The sequence below is a fragment of the Trachemys scripta genome, chromosome 3 (assembly GCF_013100865.1).
Source record: "Trachemys scripta elegans isolate TJP31775 chromosome 3, CAS_Tse_1.0, whole genome shotgun sequence".
NCBI lineage: Eukaryota > Metazoa > Chordata > Testudines > Emydidae > Trachemys > Trachemys scripta.
Window position 1 is genome coordinate 98,173,594 of NC_048300.1, and position 22,220 is coordinate 98,195,813.

The 22,220-nt window shown below is 45.3% G+C and overlaps 1 protein-coding gene across 1 annotated transcript in view; it reads right to left on the reverse strand.

Moving 5' to 3' along the window:
- Positions 1-22,220, reverse strand: part of UTRN (utrophin) — a 501,770-nt gene that overhangs the window by 375,164 nt on the left and 104,386 nt on the right. The window contains exons 20-21 of the mRNA XM_034766878.1: positions 8,905-9,050; positions 6,353-6,553 (exon numbers count right to left, since the gene is read on the reverse strand). Coding sequence (XP_034622769.1) covers positions 6,353-6,553; positions 8,905-9,050 — 347 coding nt within the window. The remainder of the gene's footprint in view (positions 1-6,352; positions 6,554-8,904; positions 9,051-22,220) is intronic.

Sequence of the window (22,220 nt, forward strand, 5' to 3'; positions counted from 1 at the left end):
GCCCAAACCCTACTGTATGGCCTCTGTGAAGACCAGGCACAACTATAGGCCACTTTTTAGACAGGAGTGCAGGAACTGCCCCCACCATATTCCCCAGGAATGCACATATATCCCAAGGAGGTAGAATCACGAATCCTTTCCCACCCCATTGCACTGCACTGACACAGGTAGGAAGGGTGCACACTATCTCTTTACAAGGTGCAGTAGCAAGGATGCTTCTCCTCCATGCCTGCTGGGGACCACTGGGAGGCATTTTGCCTTTCTGAGGAACACAGATGTGTAGAAAATGGAGATATCCCATCTCCTAGAACTGGAAGGGACCTTGAAAGGTCATCGAGTCCAGCCCCCTGCCTTCACTAGCAGGACCAAGTACTGATTTTGCCCCAGATCCCCAAGTGGCCCCCTCAAGGATTGAACTCACAACCCTGGGTTTAGCAGGCCAATGCTCAAACCACTGAGCTATCCCTCCCCCCTGAATCCTTGTGATCAAATGCCATACTTGATCACAAAAATGATCCACTAAATCCAATAGCCTCTCTCTGACAGTGGCCGTTACCAGACATAGGGAAGTCTCTTTTAACTCTTATCAGTTAGCTTATGCCCTGAAGAATGAAGATTTGTATCCCGGCTAACAAAAAAGTTTCATGCTGTCTAACGTAATTGTGGATGTGCAATATTGTTATTTAAGCCTAATATTTTAAAACCCCTGCTATACTCTCTGCTTCAATTATATGTGGGATAAAGAGGTTCTTGGGTTAGCTACACTTTGCAGGAAAGAAGTATTCATTTTCTCATTCTTCAATTTGTTGTCCTTCAGTTTCACTTTATGCTGATGCATCCATCCCAATACAGAGCCATGCCTTAAAAGCTGCAGTTGAGCCTTATAAAGTATATATTCCATACTGCATTCCAAAGCTGAAGAAACATATACCTTACTTCACTGGAACCTTGTAACAATAATACTCTCAGGATCCAAATATTACACTGCCAATTTATAAAAAAATCTCTGCACTGGAAGCCCATTAAAGCACTGCAGTACTTATTTTTGTCCCAAATCCACTATTGGAAAGATTTACGGTTATATTCTTTACATTGTTTTGTTGCTCCTCCAGCTTTTAGAATTTTCTGCAGCTGACTTAAAAACTGATTTCACAAACCAGTCTAAACGACCATAGGAAGCTCCAACAGTGAAACAACAGTTCAGTATGAAATATGTATTCACTGAGACTAAGATTTGACAATTTACTTAAGCACGTGCTTAACTTTAAGCACATAACTAGTCAAACCAAATGCAATTGGATTATTCACATGCTTTAGACTTAGGTATGTGCTTAAGTACCTTGCTTTCGGATGTTCTTATTCGAAAAAAAACAGTACATTAAGACTGTTTGCAGTGTTGTAGACATGTTGGTCCCAGAACATAGCAATACAGTGGGTGAGGTAGTGTCTTTGACCGGACCAATTCCTGTCAGTGAGAGAGCCAGTCTTCTGAGCTTAAGCAGAGCTCTTCTTCAGGTCTTGGAAATGTGACGCTGAGTACCTCTCTTACACCTGACAGGAAGCTCTGCATGGGCTCAAAGGCTTGTGTTTCACCAACAGCAGTTGGTCCAATAGGAGATATTACTTCACCTACCCTTGTGTCTCAGACAGTTGAGATGAAATTTAATTAAGATGAAACCCCATACTCTGGGTCCCTAAACCTCTGACTGCCAGATGCTGCAACTGGATGATAGGGGATGGATCACTTGATAATTGCCCTGTTCTGTTCATTCCCTCTGAAGCATCTGGCACTGACCACTGTTGGAAGACAGGATACTGGGCTAGATGGACCATTGGTCTGACCCAGTATGGATCTTATGTTCTAGGTTTAATGAAGTAAATACTTACACATCATGCAGAGAGAGAGAGAGAGAGAATGAGTCAGTCAAATGCATAAGGCAAGGGGTGTTTTTTTTAAATTATACCCTAAATTTGGTATGAGCAATTTCATCCCAACTGGAAACAAAGATTAAATGTACTGAATATCAACATGAGTCCCTATAAGAAGCATGTGCAATATTTCTTTGCCGTAGGTTAAAGAAAAATGAAAACAAGAGTATGCAAACAAGAGAACCAAATATTACAAAATGGTAGAGATATGATAATCTAGAAAAGAATTTGAGGGGGGAAGATACTTATCAGCATTCCTTTTAAAACAACTCATGGGACAAAGACATATAATACAACATATATTAAAACTTGGGGCCAGATCATACCACTAATGCTCTCACATGTGGGGTGATCCTCTCAATGCAGATATGAAGCATTCTGCACAAAACAGGAGCTCACACACTTATTTGGCACTGCCCCCACCCCCGCCGAGGGCCTCTCTACTGTCCACTTTCCATGTGGAGAAAAGGAGTGGAGATGGTGAAGGCCAGGGGGACGTCTATCGTAAGACCCTTAGAAGCCCCTTCAGAACTCTACCTAAAAAAATAGGACAAACTTGTCTGTATTCTTTCTCCCCAGTGAGTCCCTGCAAGGAGGAACCCAGGGACAGCTGCAACCATAGAGCAGGAGAGATCCCTGGCCATTCTTTTCCATTACTAGCTGTGCTGCCTGGGAGATATAAGAGGCCAGAGCCACTGCAGGAAGCTGAGGAGATCGGTCAGATTTTGGTGCCTTCGTGACAGGGAGGCAAACCCTGCCATGCATGGACAAGACGCTGAGGAGGAATCCTTCTGGATATTTCCACACAACACTCCTTCCCACAGCTATCAATCCAGAGGAAGTGCAAGTGTGATGGTCTCTTTACTATTGGGCAAATGATCCCACTCTGTTTTCCACAATATTTTCAACTAAAATTTGTAAAGCTGTGCACCATTTAACAAAGCTGAATAAAATGAATAAGTTTCCTCTCTCATTTCCCAAAGTGAAATCTAAAACCACATTTTAGTCCATGTGCCACTGATGACACACAGAATTCGCTTCCCATAATTAAGGGGACATTCCATGGTCCCTTGTATCACTGTCTGGGAGTCAGGATTTCTATAAGTGGCTCTGCCACTGACCTACTGTAAGACCTTTGATAAGTCACTTCACTCTCTTTGTCTCTGTTGCCTATATGTAAAATGGGGATAATGATATTTGGCAGGTGTAGATCTCAGAACTAAGTGTTCATATTACTGCAAAATGTACATTTAAAAACCATGAGAAAATTGATTAAAAGCAAAACAAAAATCCTTACATAAATGCAAACTAACTTCCTATGTGTGATCACATCTTCATCAGGGATCTCACTTGCTTCAACTCATGTTGCTTCCCATGACTCTTGCCTACCCACTCATCTATCTGTTTTACTAAGTCTGGGTATGGTTGTAAAATGCAATCAACCCATCCAGTTTGGTATCATGTCTCCAACAGTAGCCAGCAGCCGCTGAGCAGTATAGAATATCTATGCAAATACAACTAGTTTACAGATTAGATCCTCCCTCCGCCTGCAATGCAAACTGATCTGCCCAGTCCTAACCACAAAGTTTTTGTTTCAATCTTCATGTTCAAACTATGATGGTTTTTAAACTACAGCATCCCAGGACATCACCACCAATGTATGTACTAACAAAGCTCCTCAAAGGATATAGGAAGCTACAAATATGCAGCTTTATGTAGGTTTGTTCGTTTATTGATAGCTTTACAAAGCATTCAAGAAATGCTGGGAAAAACTATTGGAAAAAATGTGGGTGTATTAAAAAACACCCACATTTAAGCCCTTTGAAGTATGTCTCCTCAGGCACCACCACTGCAAATTTCAAAATACTTCAGTACGGTCTCCTCCTGCAGGTTTCTTAAGCTTTTCCCTGCCCCTAAAACTATGTACTGGTACCTAGTTCCCCATTGGGGAAAAAAATTCTGTTCTTAGATCTGCACAGCAGAACTCAACTTCAGCATTCTGTTTTCCCCATGTCTCCAGAACTCCTATTGACATCAGTGGAATATCAGTAGCCTTGACATTAATGGGTGACCCAAACACACACAGGGAGAGCAGTACACTAACATTGAGTACTACTGTGAAGATCAGAAAGGAGAATTTTGCCCTCAGCTTGTAGCTGTATCACATCACTGAGATAAAGCTGATACAATAACGCAGTACACTATCTTGTTCTCTCGCTCTCATGTATATGCAAAGGGAGCATTTCCATTTTCAGGGCCCAATCCTGCACAGGATAAGCATGTTTAAGTGGGTGAACATGGGGATTATTCAAATGACTGCAGTAGATGCTGAATTTGATGTGCAACTAGTTACAAGAAAGATATTGCAATTACAAGAAATTAGAGAGAGTTCTGGAAAGAACTGCAAAACTGAATGAGCTGAGGCAATATTTAAAAAGTTAAGGATATATATAGCTCAGCAAAGTGAGAACTAAGAGGGAACCATTGTAAGTCTACTAGTATTTGAACGATGTGAACACATGGAAGAAGAGGAGTTATTTAGCATGAAGGACAATATAACTAGGAAGAATGGGGTGAGATTAAGAAAGGACAATTATAGGCTTAATATCAAGATAAACTTCTTAAAAGAATAACCACCAAAGGTTTTGGTTGAAATTCCATCACTTGGCACGTTTAAAACTAGCCTGGGGGAAATCCTGGTAAATTTACCACAGGGAATAATCCTGCCCAGGTAGAGAGAATGAGTAGATGACTTAAAGGGTCATTTCCAGCTCTAGACTCTAACACAGACTTGCTCACCTTAGGCCTTATCCAACTCACTGAAATCAATGGAAAAGATTGCCATTGACTTCAACAAAAGTAGGATAAGACCACCCCCTGAGCTCAGACCTTCCCTACTTTTTAAGATCCCTCAGATTGGTGCCATGAAAGTAGCAAAAAAGTGAGAGTTTTGATGAAACAGAGTGAACATATCTTGGGAGAAATGGATTTCCACCTGATCCTGGGCTGCATAAATAATTAAGCAGCAACTATTTTTTAAACAAAGCAGGTATTTCTGATCAAGTATATAGACAGCTCCTACTCATCTCGGTACTACAGGTAACAGGACCTACCAGTAATAAATAGAAAGCAGCAGATATCTTCTTTCTAAGAACTCCCTTCACTTCCCTGTGGATTCTATTTACAAGTTTATTAATTAGGGCCATATTTCAGTGATTGTCATACCAATACTACGCCTACTCTCCAATACCCAGAGAGCTTGCCCTGCCAGTTACTCAGCAGTAAACTGGAAGACAGCCCCAGATCTAGGACTAATAATTAGTAAATACCTAGCAAAATACTCACACGAGCATGTGGGTGTATGCTCCGTCCCTGCAGAGAAGTGGAGCTAGATTTAGCACCCCAAGTATGTTTTTCCAAGCTTATGGTAGCAAATAGCAACCTTTTTTTCATTTACCAATCTTAATCAGCTTGTCCAGCTTTTAACTAAAACTCTGCAAGCGAGGCCTATGTTACTTAGCTATATTAACAGCCTCAACTTAGACAAATGTAGGTCTCCACTTGACGAGTTCTTAGTATCAGGGTTGGCCACCACCCAAGCGCCCCCTTGTGCCCTAGAGGTGGCTTTGCAGTACTCCGCTCCTGTAGTCTCCTTCACATGGGTCCTCAAAATCAAGACAGTCCAAAGGAAATTAAAACATTCCTAGCCTGAGGTCCATTTTATTCAGTCAGTCATCAGGTATACAAGGGTCCTCCAGGCCCCAACCCCAGCTTAGCATCTCTCTCCCCTCCATTACAGGGCTAACAACTCCTTTTTCCCAGAGCTGGGCACAGTTCAACGTCTCTACAAGAGTCAAATCTTTCTCGCTATGGCAAGCTAGCTCCTCTGACTGGTGTTTCCTGAGCATTCTCCAGCTAACTGCAGCCATCTGCTGCCATTTATAGGGAATTTCCTGATCCCGCTACGGTGAAGCTCATCCTGTAATCAGCGCTGATTTAGCCAGAGGCTCAGCAGCCCATGGAACAAACCACCCTGTTACATCCTTGCCCGGATCAAAATTTATTTTTATGCCTGTATGTGTTCTCCAAGTAAAATGTACATTCTACCCCCAGCCCCTACCCCAAAAGTAGTGGAATCAGAAGAGGAAAGGTTTTTTTTGTTTTGTTTTTTTAAGTTAAAAACAATTCTATCAGATGATCAAAAAGTAAATCAGAGATTTTAAAATGGAGAGACTCATGAAAACACTACACTATACTTCAGCATTCCCTGTGATAAAATTTTTATATTCTACTTAAATCTGTGGCCAATACATATTTAATGTTAAAGTCAAACATCAGCTGGATTCATGCTTGCACAGGGAGAAGAAAACGGACTCTTCATAGGTATGTAAACCGATATAAACCCAAATATTTTTCACTTTACCTCAAATATTCTCAGTTTAGAGACAATTTCCTCCAGTAGGTGAACATCTTTAGAAAACTTGTCCCATTGCTCCTGTATACACTTGAACTCTTGCTTGTAGATCTTTGCTATATCAGAGGAAGCATGTTTTTCCAAAGCTTTTGTTTCTGCTGCAAGTTTATCTAGTATAGGTTTCTGGTCTTCTATTGTTACACAAACAGTCTGCAAGGAGAAAACAGGAAAAAAATGTACATATGGGTAGTACTTTTAGGGTTACCATATTTCAAGTTCCCAAATAGAGGACACTGCCAGAAGGGGAGGGTTGTGGGGGAAAAAGGGGTACAGCAGCCGCCACTCTCTGGCCACCCAGCTCTGAAGGCCGCACCATTGCCAGCAACAGTGGCAGAAGTAAGGGTGGTAGTACCAAATCATGGACACTTGGTCATATTTCAAAAATCGGCCCAGATGGAGACTGGAAAACCAAAAAAGATGTCATGTCCAGGAAAACCCAGACCTATGGTAACCCTAAATATGATATATATACAGTATGTGCATACATGCAAATAGTCTACATTAAGACATTTGAGTCAAAAGAGGCAGAAAATGGAGCTAAGCTCTCCCTTCATCTTCAGTGTTCCATATATATCGCATGTATCACATAAATCAAAGTACGTTACAGTAAGCACAATGGAAGTAATGGCTACCTTGGCTCTTAGTGCTGCTATACTAGCTGTAATATAGGAAGATTATAGTAATAACAATAGGCATCATGCATTTTTAAAGTTCTAAAGAGTCACAGGATAGGCCAAATACCTAATTTTCAAATATTAATGACAAAGAAAAACCTCACATCCTTTGAGACAGAAATCTAAAATAAGAACCAAGATCACCACAGTTTTACTTAAATCAATCATTTTTGTTAGTGTTCTGAAGTTTGGTTTTTTTAAAGAACCTCACAAAAATACGAATATTTGCACCCATTGCTAACTTGTGATTATCTGTCTGATTACACGTACTATAATGGGGAAGTTTTCTCCTCTATGAATATTTTAACATTTTCAAATTCACCATGTAGTTAGTGAAAAGAGACACAGGAAACTTATTTTGTGCTTCCTCTTATGACTGGGACTTGCTTATCAGTATGTACAAACTGCAAAGTGTCCATCTGATAAGTCTTTTTTCAGGCTGTTTCTGGAAAAAAGATTGACCTTCTTTACAGAAAGTGTCTGAGTGGTATAATGATGCCTAATTCAATCCTAACGCAAGGTCTATGCTACAGGCACTTATGGCTCTTTGTAAGTGTGAGGGAAGAGAGCAGACAGACTCGGGTTCCTCCTACTCAACATCATTCTGAGATCTTTGTTGCCCTCCACTATAAAACTCTCATGTCTCTCATTCTTATACTATCATACATCTGCACAGTATGTCCCTTCGGGTCAATTAGTCACAGAGATGGAGTGGAATTCTTACACAGAAGTCCAGTTAGACAGATCCCCAGAGACTTAAAAAATGTCACGTTCATGATTTCCAACAGCTCAAGTACTAAAGGCTTCTGCCAACTTTAAATTACACAGCAGCAGTATCAGAAGAGCAAGCTATAGAATTCCTGCCATATCGTAATCGGCTGTCTATAAAGTAAAGCACGGATATCCTCACTTACTAGGACTTTAACACCCAAAACTAACCCCCCCTCAAATAAAATAATCCCAAAAAAGGAAAAAAATTGACCAGTAATTAGTCTTCAGCAGAGTTCCTCCAGCTTCATCCCCGCACTCCTACACTAATGCACCATTACACAGTGTGGTTACAAAAAGGGGTGAGGAGGAGAGAACAGTTAATTTATGGGGACTTTTTTTAAAAAATTAACGATTTGGAGATGTGTGTATATATTTAACTACACCTCTACCCTGATAGAACGCTGTCCTCGGGAGCTAAAAAAATCTTACCGTGTTACAGGTGAAACCACGTTATATCAAACTTGCTTTGATCCGCCATAATGCGCAGCCCCGCCCTCCTGAAGCACTGCTTTACCGTGTTATATCCGAATTCGTGTTATATTGGGTCACGTTATATTGGGGTAGAGGTATATTTGGAGGTATAGACAGACACACACACACGAAGTGGGAAGTTCGTACATTTATATAACAACTTTTGACAAAGATATCTACTTACTATTGCACGTATATAAAGTAAGTGAAGTCTCACTTCTCTCTAGCTACAGATGTTTTAAAGCAATTCTCTCCATGGTACCGAAGGGCCAGTACTCTTTGCTTCTGAAAAGCCGCCTGAAAGGCAGGTCTTTCAATAGCTCACAGCTATACTTTACGGTTTAGGATAAAAAAAAAAGATACATCCCTTACTCAACTGAAATTCCAAGGTGATGCAGGGAAAAAGTTTAAATTATCCCATTGGATTTGGCTAGGGTACACCAAGCACCTCTTGTCACAGATAATCTGGCTAAAACATTGGGATGTAGAATGGGAAAAAGCAGCTGCCAGCTGCATGAATGCTTCTTTGGGGTAAGTAAATTATCAAGACAGCTAAGTTTCTAGATGCAAAAGTGAAAAACTTACCTTTGTCTGCTGCAAGGCTCTCTCAACCTTACTCGGGTCACTCACAGCACTCATGATGGATTGTATTTTACTCTCCAATTCATTCAATGTATCCTTCAGTCTCTTCAAAGTGTCCAAGTAATCCTGGCTAGGCTGGCATTCTAGCTCTGTTTTTGATAAAAAGGTTGCTATTTTTAAAAGAGGGAGGAAATGGGCACACAGTGCTTTTATATCTAAAAGGAATTAAGCTATATTTCATATATTTGAATGAATGCTAGAACACAAACTCCTGGAGCCATAATACTGATTATCGCGCTAGCAATACAGGCCAAAATATGCAAAGTGCTAGGACTTCATGGTGGTGGTAGTTTTTCTGTAGGTGTAGTTGTTGGTGTTTTTACATAATGAAATATCAGAGGGGTAGCTGTGTTAGTCTGTGTCCACAAAAACAATGAGGTACCTTAAAGACTAACAGATTTATTTGGGCATAAGCTTTTGTGGGTAAAGAACTCACTTCTTCAGATGCATGGAGACATAATGAAAAAAATTTACATAATGAAGAATCAGTAGGGAGGAGAAGGCCTCTTTCTTGCTGCTGTTTTTAATTATACGGCATCTTTAATATCTATAGCATACAGTAGAGCCTTGAAAGGATTATAGGTAACATTTCCAAAAATGCTTAAGTGACTCAAGAGTTGAAATCCCAGTTTCAAAAGTGACTTAAGCACTTAGCAGGTTAGGATGTGTTGTGGACTGTTTGCACATCTTCATTTGTTTTTAGGCTTGGCAGAATTCTTTTTTATACAATTTTGATGGATAATATCATTTATTTTAAGCAATTTTTTTTTCATTTTTTATTGATTTAAATTTTCAGTTATGGGAAATCAGGAGGCATCAGATAATTATTTAAAGGACAGTAGATGCTGAGATTCAAAAAGTAAAAGTTTTATAATGGTTAAAACATTATGTGGATAATTTATATATCAAAAATAAACAAAGTATATAGTCTTAAGTCAAACTCTAATAAGCTCTCAAAGTAGCATTTTCTAAATTTCCCTGTCTCGAAATTTCAATCATTAAAGGAAATATTTTTTCATCAGTTTGTGTGTGAGAGGTGAAATCAACGTTTATTAACATATACTGATAAAAAACTAATCCTTGCAAGCCTATTTATTTTTAAATTAGGTTTCCTGCTTCTGACTTCTTTGGAATCTCAAAGGATTTGTTTGGCACATTAGTTTGTGTGTTTCAGAAACTATCAACAAAATATTTAATTTAAAATCAGCACTGAACACGATGGTGGCTATCAAAATAGTACTGCAGTATGTGTATTCTTTGGCCTTGGATACATATGCAAGTTCTTCACTGCCACCACCAAATATTAATCAAAAGGCTCACTTTCAACAATAGATTGTTAAAACTATCAGTGCTACTTCATACCATTTCTAATTGAATAATGAGTGAACACTTCTGGAGACAATTAGACCTATCCAGCAGCACCATTTCTCAAAGGAAGCCGTATCGGTTTTAAGAGGAAAGCTTTCATGGTATAGCAAGTAAGAGCACAGTTTTAATCAGTGAAACCTGCTGATAAGGAACTTGCAATGAAATTCCATCCCTATTTGAAATAAAATTCAAGTTGCAATTCTCAACAACATTCCTATGGAGCTATACAAGCTTATAAACTCTGCAGACTCCCAGCACCAGTACTTCTCGCCGTTGTAGGAGCTTACAAATAGAAGGAACCTTCAGGATTTATAAGCACTTCAACTCATGTTAAATGACAAAAAATACACTATACTGCACTATATGCAATTTCCACTATATAAGAAAGTCTCAAACAAACAATAGGTTCTTTTATAAAAGTTTGGAGAGTACTTTGGGGGCAAATACCATGCGCTCCAATCTGCAGACAAACGACACTTTCAAAAACTATAGTCTACATTGAATATATTATCTGACCCCTTTAATTAGGATGTGTTTACTAGGTAATAAACGGTTAAAATATATTGTCATTCATAAACAAACAAGCTTACTTCAAATGATTTTCTAGATATTAAAAAAAATCAAGCATATTCCAGTCACATCTTGGCATGATCTACTGCAATGCACATTACCCATATATCTGTTCATACGCACGTGAACTAAGTCATAACCATTAGAAAATAATTGTTCGTCATAATGAGCACGATAAAAACCTATAATTTAAGCATGATCCATGGGAAAGTTTTCTACCAATGTCAGTTGAAGAGCTCGTTCCTTATGTGATGCATTAAATAGTTGCCCTAATAGCATAGCATTTTAATATTATTTTTATTGCACTGGAAAGACAGCTTTTCTCCTCCCCCAACTTCATCCAAACTCTTCGATGCATAAAACAAAAGACTATAGGGGTGAGGAATCTACTTATAGATCAGTGAACTTGATATTGGGCTGTAAAATATTAAAAGCCACATATTTGTGCACTACATTTAAAATCTCTCAGAAGCCAGTATGCCTGGCTTGAATGTTAATAGTGAAGCTTTAATGATACAGAGAGGCACAGAGAATGTTCCTGAGAAGCAGGTCAAACTCCTAAAAGCTTCAAAGATGGAATTCGTCTTCAGACAAGAATTTCCAAAAAGAATTATGTATGACTAATATGCTCGACAAAGCTGAAAGAGAAAATAAATTTCTTATGCACATTTCAATTTCACAGAACTCTATCTTCCATTCTTCAGTGGCATGTGGTTGGCTAATTTACCCTGCACCAAAGTATTATTTATTTCTATAGTGCCATAGGCATACCTAGTTCTTAATCCTGTATCATATACTTCAAATATGTTTTGCTAATTAATTAAATTTAATTTCAGGAATGCAGCATCCTTGCATAATCACTTTTCACATTAGGGAAGAACATATTTAGCAAAGCGCATGGAGGAGGTAATCTGGCACTCCAATTTTCTGTTACATTCTACAGGCCTGATCAAACACCCACTGATGTCAATGGAAAGACTCCTAGGAAATTCAGTAGGCTCTGAATCAGGCCCTATACAAATAACTATTTAAATTTAATAGTCAGTACATAGAAAAGCAATTCTATAATCCAATTATGAACTATCCTGCTTGCACCTTTCTACCAAGTAACAATAAGTAGCTGTTTCAAGGGGTTCTGAGCTCCCATTTTAGACATGGTAATGATAGTAGAAGCCCACCATTTTAATCTGCTAAAGTAATTACACACCATGACCTTTCAGTATTTTTAGAAGTTGTTCTTCCATGTATGAGTTTTAGGTAGCTACGCTGATGAAAAAAAATGTTGTTTTGAATTAATGCTTGAGGGCCTGATCCAAAGCCCACTGAAGACAATGCAAGCGTTTCCACTAACATGAGTGGACTCTGAATCAGGCCCCTGCCCAGAAATGCCAAAGTTAAGGCTTTGCATGTACACCTTCACTTTAGTCTATGCAGTTACATATTACACTCCTGGTGGGAATTCTGTGACAAAAATGTAAAAATTCTACAAATTTTATTTGTCAAAACAACACTATAGAATCACACCAGTTTCAAATAGTTTGGTAATTTATTTCAAAATACCTGTGAGCAAGTATGTCTGTAACAATACAGGCACACACAAAAAATATCCCCCAGAAGTAGAGAGTTAAAGAAACCTCTATGACAACTCAGTTCCTGTTTCTCTGCCCCCACCTCTACAGAACCCAGCTGGGGGGCCCAGACATCCCCTCCCGCACAGAGCCCAGCCATGGGGCCCCTCCAGCTCAAAAACCTGACACCCCTAACCCCCCCAGAGGCCAGCTGTGTTCCCCCCCCCCCCAAAGCCCAGCTGTGGCCTCCCAGCCCAGACACACTCACCCCTACTCCCAGAGGCCAGCTGCGGGGCCCCTCCAGACCAAACACTCTCACCCCCTACTCTCCCACAGCCCAGGGATCCAGAGGGAGAAACATCCTGATGCTGCGTTCCAGGCTTGCAATGTTTCCTGCACACTTCCTCCTTCCTTCAGGGCATGCTGGGAACTACAGATGGGAACCCCCCCCAGCCTTGTCTTCTATTTGTGAGCTAGGCTCTGCTGGGTCCAGCAGCCCCTAGTGGCAGCCAACATCTCTGCAACATTTCTGTGGGGGGGAAAGGAAATTCTGCATGCACAATATTAATTTCTGCAAAATTCTGCATTGCACAGTGGGGCAGAATCCCCCCCAAGAGTAATATTATTTATTCTGAAGGGCCCCTGCCTTATTTCATGGCAGAGTGAATGGTGAATGAGACTAGAGGCCCCTTACCTCATTCAGTGAGGATGATGTGCACTGCATGAGGTTTAAAACGTTGTAAAGTGAAGCATTTAGCAGTCAAAAAATTCCAAAGTTAAGGACGTCTGTGGAATCTTAACTCTTTGCTACCAATACCAACTTTAGCTGTATTATGTTATAGTCTTGAATGATATGGTCATATAGAACGGTTACTTACCTTCCGTAACTGTTGTTCTTCGAGATGTGTTGTTCACGTCCATTACACATTAGGTGTACGCGCGCCGCGTGCACGGACGTCGGAAACTTTTTCCCTTAGCGGCTCCCGTCAGGCCGGCGGGGCCCCCTCCTTCCCGCCAGAGCGGCGCCCCGCTCCAGGGTATATATATCCCTGCCGACCCGACCCCTCCGGTTCCTTCTTGCCGGAGACTCCGACAGAGGGGAAGGAGGGTGGGAAGTGTAATGGACGTGAACAACACATCTCGAAGAACAACAGTTACAGAAGGTAAGTAACCGTTCTTTCTTCTTCGAGTGATTGTTCACGTCCATTACACATTAGGTGATTCCCAAGCTTACCATTGGAGGTGGGTAGGAGTCAAGGTACAACTGACTGCAGCACAGCCCGACCGACCATCGCGTCCTCTCTGGTCTGATGATGGATCGCGTAGTGGGCTGTGAACGTATGTACGGACGACCAGGTGGCTGGCTTACAGATCTCCTGCGCCAAGAAGGCCGTTGAGCACACTTGGGCTCTAGTCGAGTGGGCCCGGATCTCCGGGGCCGGAACATTGGCGAGCTCATAACAAGTGCGTATACAATGCACAATCCATGCCGACAAGCGCTGTGTCGAGATAGGCAAGCCTTTCATACGTTCCGCAATAGCAATGAACAGCTGGGGTGTTCTGGGGTGTTCTGCGGAACAGCCTGGTCCGTTCCAGGTAAAATGCCAACGCCCTTCGGACATCCAGGGTATGTAGGCTGCGGTGGTGAGGGTCCGTATGGGGTTTAGGAAAAAACACCGGTAGGCAAATGTCCTGCCCCATGTGAAACTGTGATACCACCTTTGGGAGGAATTTGGGGTGCGGCCTCAGTTGCACCTTATCCTTATGGAACACTGTATAGGGTGGTTCCGAAGAGAGGGCTCTCAATTCCGATACCCTTCTGGCCGATGTGATGGCCACGAGAAACGCCACCTTCCACGAGAGGTGCGTGAGGGAGCAAGTGGCTAGGGGCTCAAAGGGGGGACTCATGAGTTTTGTTAGGACTAGGTTCAGACTCCACGCCGGGACAGGCGGGCGCGAGTAGGGAAACACCCTTTCCAGCCCCTTGAGGAATCGGGCCACTGTGGGGTTGGAGAACACTGACACTCCCAACTCTCCCGGATGGAAGGCCGAGATAGCGGCTAAGTGAACTCTAATTGAGGCGGGCGCAAGCCCTTGATTCTTGAGGTGCAGTAGGTAGTACAGGATCGACGGAACTGAGGCTTGTAAAGGCTGTATGCATTGAGGCTCACACCAGTGGGAGAACCTCTTCCATTTTGCCAGGTAGGTCGCTCTTGTAGAGGGCTTCCTACTATTAAGGAGGATCTGCTGGACTTGGTGAGAGCACCTGTGTTCTGCATCATTCAGCCAGAGAGATACCATGCCGTGAGATGTAGCGAAGACAGGTTCGGGTGGAGTAGGCGACCTTTGTCTTGCGTGACTAGGTCGCGATGGAGGGGGAGGGTGATTGGATCGGCTATGGACAGTTCCAGCAGGGACATGAACCAATGCTGGCGTGGCCAGGCTGGGGCGATAAGTATGATCGTCGCCCTGTCCCTGCGGGTCTTGAGGAGAACCTTGTGTATGAGTGGGAACGGAGGGAAGGCATACCTCAGGCTCCCTCCCCATGGGATCATGAAAGCATCTGCTAATGATCCCCGGCTGAGGTTCTGGAACGAGCAGAACTGAGGGCATTGGCTGTTGTCCCTGGTGGTGAATAGATCCACCTGGGGAAAGCCCCACCTCCAGAAGATCGAATGCAGGACGTCTCGCCTCAACGTCCATTCGTGCATTCGGTAGGATCAGCTGAGGCGGTCTGCTAAGCCGTTTTGAATCCCCGGAAGATACGTCGCGATGAGGTGTATCGCATGGGCTACACAGAAGTTCCATAATTGGAGTGCCTCGTGACAGAGGGGAGAAGACCGTGACCCGCCCTGCTTGTTTATATAGAACATGGCGGTAGTGTTGTCCGTCAGGACTGCCACGCTGTGACCTTTTAAGGTGGCGCGGAAGGTCTGACAGGCGAGGCGAACCGCTCTTAGCTCCTTCAGATTGATGTGAAGCAGCTTGTCTTCTCTGGACCACAGCCCTTGGGTCCGCAGTTCCCCCAGGTGCGCCCCCCAACCCAGGTCCGATGCATCTGTTACCAACGTCAGAGTGGGCTGTGGGGCAGCGAAGGGGATCCCTTCGCATACCTGTTGGCGATCGAGCCACCAGCCTAGCGAGCCGAGCACCTGGTTTGGGATCGTGACTACTTGATCCAATGGGTCTCTGTTGGGGCTATGCGTGTGGGCGAACCACAACTGTAAAGGCCGGAGCCTCAGGCGGGCATGTCTGACCACGTGTGTGCAAGCTGCCATATGCCCCAGGAGCTGCATGCAACACCTTGCCGTTGTCGTGGGGAACTTTTGGACCGAGCTTACGGCTCTGTGAATTGACCTGAACCGTGCCTCTGGTAGGCTCGCTTGCGCGGTTACCGAGTCCAGGGTTGCACCTATGAAGTCCAGCCTCTGTGTGGGGACTAACGTGGACTTGGGCACATTGACCCGGAGGCCGAGCTTGTCGAACATCTCCAAGGCCAGCGTCACGTGAGATCGGACCTCGGACTCCGACCTGCCCGCGAGTAGCCAATCGTCCAGGTACGGAAACACACGCATCCTTCTCTTTCGAAGGAAGGCCGCTACCACGGACATGCATTTCGTGAACACTCGTGGTGCTGATGCCAGGCCGAAGGGCAGGACCGTAAATTGAAAATAGCGCTGGTCGACAACGAAGCGCAGGAATCGCCCGTGGGCCGGATTGATTGCCCTCGATATGAAAGATGCCTATTTTCACATCGCGGGCAGCATACCAATCCCCCGGATCCAGGGATGGGATAATAGTTCCCAGGGAGACCATACGGAATCGAGCTTTGATCAGAAACTTGTTTAAATCGCGCAGGTCCAAAATAGGACGGAGGCCTCCTTTTGCCTTGGGGATCAGGAAGTATCTGGAGTAGAATCCTTTTCCCCTCAGGTCTGTTGGGACCTCTTCTACTGCTCCAGCAGCGAGAAGGGTCTGAACCTCCTGCGTGAGAAGTTGCTCGTGAGAAGGGTCCCTGAAGAGGGACGGGGCGAGGAAAACTGGAGGGTATAGCCCGCCTTCACTGTGCGCAGGACCCATTGGTCCGATGTTATGCGCGATCATGCCCGGTAGAAATGGGACAGGCGGTCCTTGAAAAACAGAGGAGGATCCGGTATGGAATATGGTACGCTGTCCTCGGGCGTAGCTTCAAAAGCTGGTTTATTCCCTGGCTGTGGTTTGCCCTGGCCATGACTCTGGCCCTGGTTAGGCGTATTGTTACGTCTCCGCCTGTTATCCCTGCCTCGACGGCGGTACGGCTCGTGTCGGGGGCGAGGGTGGTATTGCCTTTGCGGCGGTTGGGGCTTAAAGGGCTTACGCTGCGTTACCGGAGTGTGCATACCCAACGACTTAAGGGTCGCTCGTGAGTCCTTAAGGCTATGTAGCCTGGCGTCCGTCTGGTCGGAAAACAAGCCCGAACCTTCAAACGGGAGGTCCTGCAGCGTGGTCTGCACCTCTGGCGGGAGACCTGAAGCCTGCAACCACGCCGAACGCCTCATCACGACTCCCGACACAATTGTTCTAGCCGCAGCGTCGGCTGAGTCTAGTGCGGCCTGTAATGAGGTCTTGGCCACTGCCATTCCCTCATCCACCAGGGCCGTGAACTCCTGATGCGCGTCAGGTGGGAGGGAGTCCTTAAACTTGGCAACTGATGCCCAAAAGTTAAAATTGTGCCTGTTTAGAATCGCCTGGTGATTGGCGATCCTCAGTTGAAGGCCCCCCCGATGAATAGACTTTCCTCCCGAATAAGTCCAATCTCTTAGCTTCCTTGCCCTTGGGGACAGGAGCTTGCTGGCCATGCCGCTCCTTTTCGTTGACCGCCGAGACCACCAGCGAACAGGGGGACGGATGTAGAAAGAGGAAGTCAAACCCTCTAGATGGGGCGAAGTATTTCCTCTCCACGCCTTTTGCAGTTGGCGTACTGGAGGCCGGTGTTTGCCACACCGTCTTATTGTTGGACTGTACTGTCCATATAATCGGGAGAGCGACTCTGAAGGGGCCCTCTGGGCTCAGGATATCGACCATGGGGTCGTCCTGCTCTATAGTCTCCTCCGCTTGCAGGCCCAGATTGAGGGCTACCCGGCGAAGCAGGTCTTGGTGTGCCTGATGGTCAATCGGGGGAGGGCCGGACACCAGTGTGCCCGCTACTGCCTCGTCTGGCGAGGAGGAAGAGGTCGGGGCCTTCTGCCCATCCTCATTATCCTGTAATCCGGCATTAGCCAATTGTCCCTCTGCGGCCTGACCCGCAGCGTGGGATTGGGACGGCACCGTACTCGGTGCCGAGTCCACTCCTTCCCGCTCCGGTGGTCTAGAGACCGTTGCCTCCCTATACGATGGCGGACGGTGCCGCGGGGAGCGGGATCGGTACCCGGATGGCCCGGATCTCGAGGCCCTTGATGGGAGCCCTTGCTGGTGGTAGGCCCAGGGTGTCCAGAACGGCCATTGGCTCGGTTGGCCCCATTGGGACTGACCGTAGTCCCTGCTGGCCTGTGACCTATGGGCATAAACGCCGTACCGGTCTGAGTCAGTCCCCGAGACCACGGACGGTGACATGGAAGGCCACGGCGGAGCCGTAGGATGGTGCCGGTCCGGTTTTGGGGAGTAGCGCCTCCACGACCAGGACCTGGAATAGCTCCTCGCCGACCTGGAATGGTACCGGTGATCGCGGGACCGGGAATGGCTACGGCTGGTCGGCCTTGGGTAACGAACCGCCGACGCTTCGCGGTGCCGACTCGTGCTCGGTTGCTGAGTCGGTGCCGACCGCTTGCTGAAGCCCGACTGCTGCGGTGCTTCCTGCGCAGAGGGCAACCGGGAGTCCACCGAGGCGGAGCTCGACCGGGACCGGTTCCTGGAGCGGTGCCGAGACGGCGACCGTGATGGGCGCACCATCGCCGGCTTGCCTCTGCGCGGCAGCATCGGCGGGGCAGCGTCAGCGCGTGTCGGGGCCTCAACGGACAAAGCGATGAGGTCCTTAGCTACCTCAAACGTGTCCGGAGTGGAGGGTTGTTCCACTAGCTCCTCCAGCCCTTCATCCTCGCTCGACGCGCCCATCCCGGGGCTCGACGGGCCTTTCGGCGCCGGAGCCACTACCGGGGTCCGTGCTGGGGCCGTATCGGCCTTAGGGGCACTCGAGGTCTTTACCGGTGCCGCCCTCTTGTGCGGGGAGCGTCCTCGGGCCTTAGGTTGGCCCTTCGCTTTCGCCGGCGAAGACGATCGGCGTCGTGTATTTCCCCGCTGGGTCGGTGCCGCAGGCTTCGGGTGACCCGCCGGTGCCGGTTCCCGCACCGATGCCGGGGCGCTCCGCACGGAGGCAGACGGTGCCGTCGAAGTGGAGGGCTGTAACGCCGTCTCCATGAGCAGCTGCTTAAGGCGAAAGTCCCTCTCTTTTTTAGTTCTGGGCTTAAAGGCCTTGCAGATCTTGCAGCGCTCTTTCTGGTGAGCCTCCCCTAGGCAACGGAGACATGAAGCGTGGGGGTCGCTCAATGGCATAGGCCTGCATCACGTGGCACAAGCCTTGAAGCCTTGGGCGTGTGGCATACCCCGCCGCCCAGGGCCGGTGCCGGGGCTGAACAAATAACCCCGGCAGGAACTTTAAGTACCCTAATGAGCTGTTAACTACTGGCTCAACACTACTACAAACTAACTGATAACTGCTAGATAACACTAATGACTATTGCTAAGGGACACTCTCAGACGAGAGGCAGAGTTGTTCCAACGCCGCCACGGACGGTAAGAAGGAACTGGAGGGGTCGGGTCGGCAGGGATATATGTACCCTGGAGCGGGGCGCCGCTCTGGCGGGAAGGAGGGGGCCCCACCGGCCCGACGGGAGCCGCTAAGGGAAAAAGTTTCCGACGTCCGTGCACGCGACGCACGTACACCTAATGTGTAATGGACGTGAACAATCACTCGAAGAAGAACCCGTTTTTCTCCACAGGACCACTGCCTTGTTCAACTCACAAAATGGTTTGTGCACAGAAAATGAGGTAGATGTTCAATATGTTTCAATGTAGCCTAAACGCATAGCACTGAAGGTCCATGATCCAACAGACTATGAAATATCAAACAGCACATATATCACATTACATTTAAATATAGTTCAAGCAGATACTGAAACATAGTTCACATTACTTACGATTTATTTCATGCAGACGAATGGTACTTCTTTGTAAATAAAGGTACATATATCCCCATATCATTTACTAAATTTAAAATTGGCTAAAAATTAAAAATATATTAGAAATTTTAATAGTTTCACTTAATGGAAAATAACTTACTATCACCTATTTTTTCTGCTTGACAGAACCAGTTACTGAGATTCAGAAGATAAATTTAACAGCACAGAGGCTACTTGTGATACCCAGAGCTACTTCTATTACAGTGGTTGCATAGGTGAACTAAAAGGCCATTTCAGCCCTATATAGAAGCCAATATTCAAGTACTGATCCATGCACCCACATAAAGAAAGGGTATGTGATTTCACATCATCCTGCCACACACCACACCTCTATTTAAGTAGTCATGAAGGGTGCAAAAAGATATTGGGATTTTGTGAGATTTAGTTGGTCAGATGAATCCTCTAGAACAGTGGTTCTCAAACTGGGGTCACCCGGGCTGGTGTTAGACTTGCTGGGGCCCAGGGCAAAAGCCCAAGCCCGAGCCCCATCACCCAGGGCAAAAGCCTTCAGACCAAGGCTATCAGCCCTGGCTGATGGGACTTGAGGTTTGCCCCCACCCACAGCCGGGCTCGGGCTTTGGTTTCAGCCCACCCCCTGCCAGGGACGGCGGGGCTGGCCAGGCTCAGGCTTCAGGCTTGTTGTCAGAAGGGGATTGCAGTGCAGTGAAGTTTGAGAACCCCTGCTCTAGAAACTCTCTAGAGTCACAACTAATGAGGTCTTACAGTCATAGCCTTTCTGCAATACCAAATCTCTCATGGATCGTATGCAACACAGCAGCAGACAGGACTGAAACCTGCTTTGTAACCTAGCTTTAAAGTTATTTTTATGTATTTTACAGGTTTCCCCATCTTTTTTTGTCACATATTATTCTTTCCCTCAAAATTAATTTTAATCATGTTCCCTTACCAGCCATTCCTCCACAGTTCCCTAGTATATCTGCTATACAGAAGTGTTTCTCAATCTTTTTATCATCATGGACAGGCTTGTTGCCTTCCTAAATTGCGTCAGGGAGACCTCAGCAACTGGCACTGGTCCACAGACCAGTCATTGAGAAACACTGGTATACCAGAACTGAAGTCTGTTAGAAACTCTCTTTGCTTAACGTTTCTTCTGTGTAATGTCAACCAAATTTGCAGACACCACCAAAATCATAGAGGTAAACAACATATAGACCAGAACCTATCTGCAAACCAGCAAAAGGTGAGAGCAGTCAAGTCTGCAGGCAACAAGAGGAGGAGACTTAATGTTAAAAAAAGTTGTACACCGAGGAAGGAAGAAATAAATAGTAGGCATAAGATGAGAAGATGTACCTAACCAGTTGCACCACTATGTCACTATGTTATTTTCATCTTGTCTGTATCTCCTTAATACAATCCTGATATTAATTTTTAACATGTACAGCCATATAGTTGTTGCAGGAAATGTGGGAGATCAGACTGGGAATTCAAAATGGAAGTTTCCTCAAGAGTTACTTGAAGTATGGTTCTATTCTGAAAAGGGCCTGTGTATAAATAGGACACAGCAGTTCGGTTATTTGTGTCTATTTAGAAGTCTATATGATCAGCAATTAAATCAGTTTTCACTACTTTTTACTCCAATTGGCACCAGAGAACCAATACAGCTTTTTGTGCATCAAGAGAAATGCTTGTTTATTTTCCATCAGTTACACCTGCATGGAGGGCAGTGAGCACAGAGGACACTGCAAGCCTAATTACTATAGATAGGTAAGCAGCTATCTTGACTTACAGGGGGAAACTACAGAGAGGAGCCAGCTAGAGACTGCAGCTGGTAGGGGCAGAAGTAGCCAAAGCAGGGACCTCTGGACAATCAGAACTTTTTACAGTTTTAGCTGGTGCTGATTGGCTGTTCACTCCATTCACCCCCTTCCTTCACAGCCTCTTCCCCTTAAGCTTCACTCCAAACCTGCTCCCCTTACCTGCTCCTCCTCTGCCCTGCCCCCTTCACTTTCTATTTAACTTATCCCCTTCCTAACAAAATCCACCCACAAAAAAAAAGTGGTACTAATATGTCGTTTGCTGCCATCACGCAGTTCTTTGTTTGTTAAGACCCTGTGTCTCTCTCATCTATTTGGCTTGTAAGTAAGGCTACAATTTTGTCATAGACATTTTTAGTAAAAGTCAGGGACAGGTCACAGGCAATTAAAAATTCATGGAAGGTGTGACCTGTCCCTGACTTTTACTAAAAATATCCATGACAAAATGGGGAGGGAGGACGGTCCAGAACCCTACCCTGCTGTGGATTCCCCTCCCCCCCCCCGCACAACTGCCAGTAGGGGTACCCCGCAGCTCCTGGAGACCAGGGGATGTGGGGGTACCCTGCAGCTCCCAGCAGCTGCGGGGTGGTCGCAGAGGTCTGTGATTCCGTGACTTCTGTGACCAAATCATAGCCTTACTTATAAGCTCTTCAGAGCAGGGTCCATGCGTTTGTTCGGTGCCTACCACAATGGGGCTTCCACAATAGGTTGGTCCTTAGTCACAACTAACATTGTAAACATGATTAATAATAGATCAAAGGCTA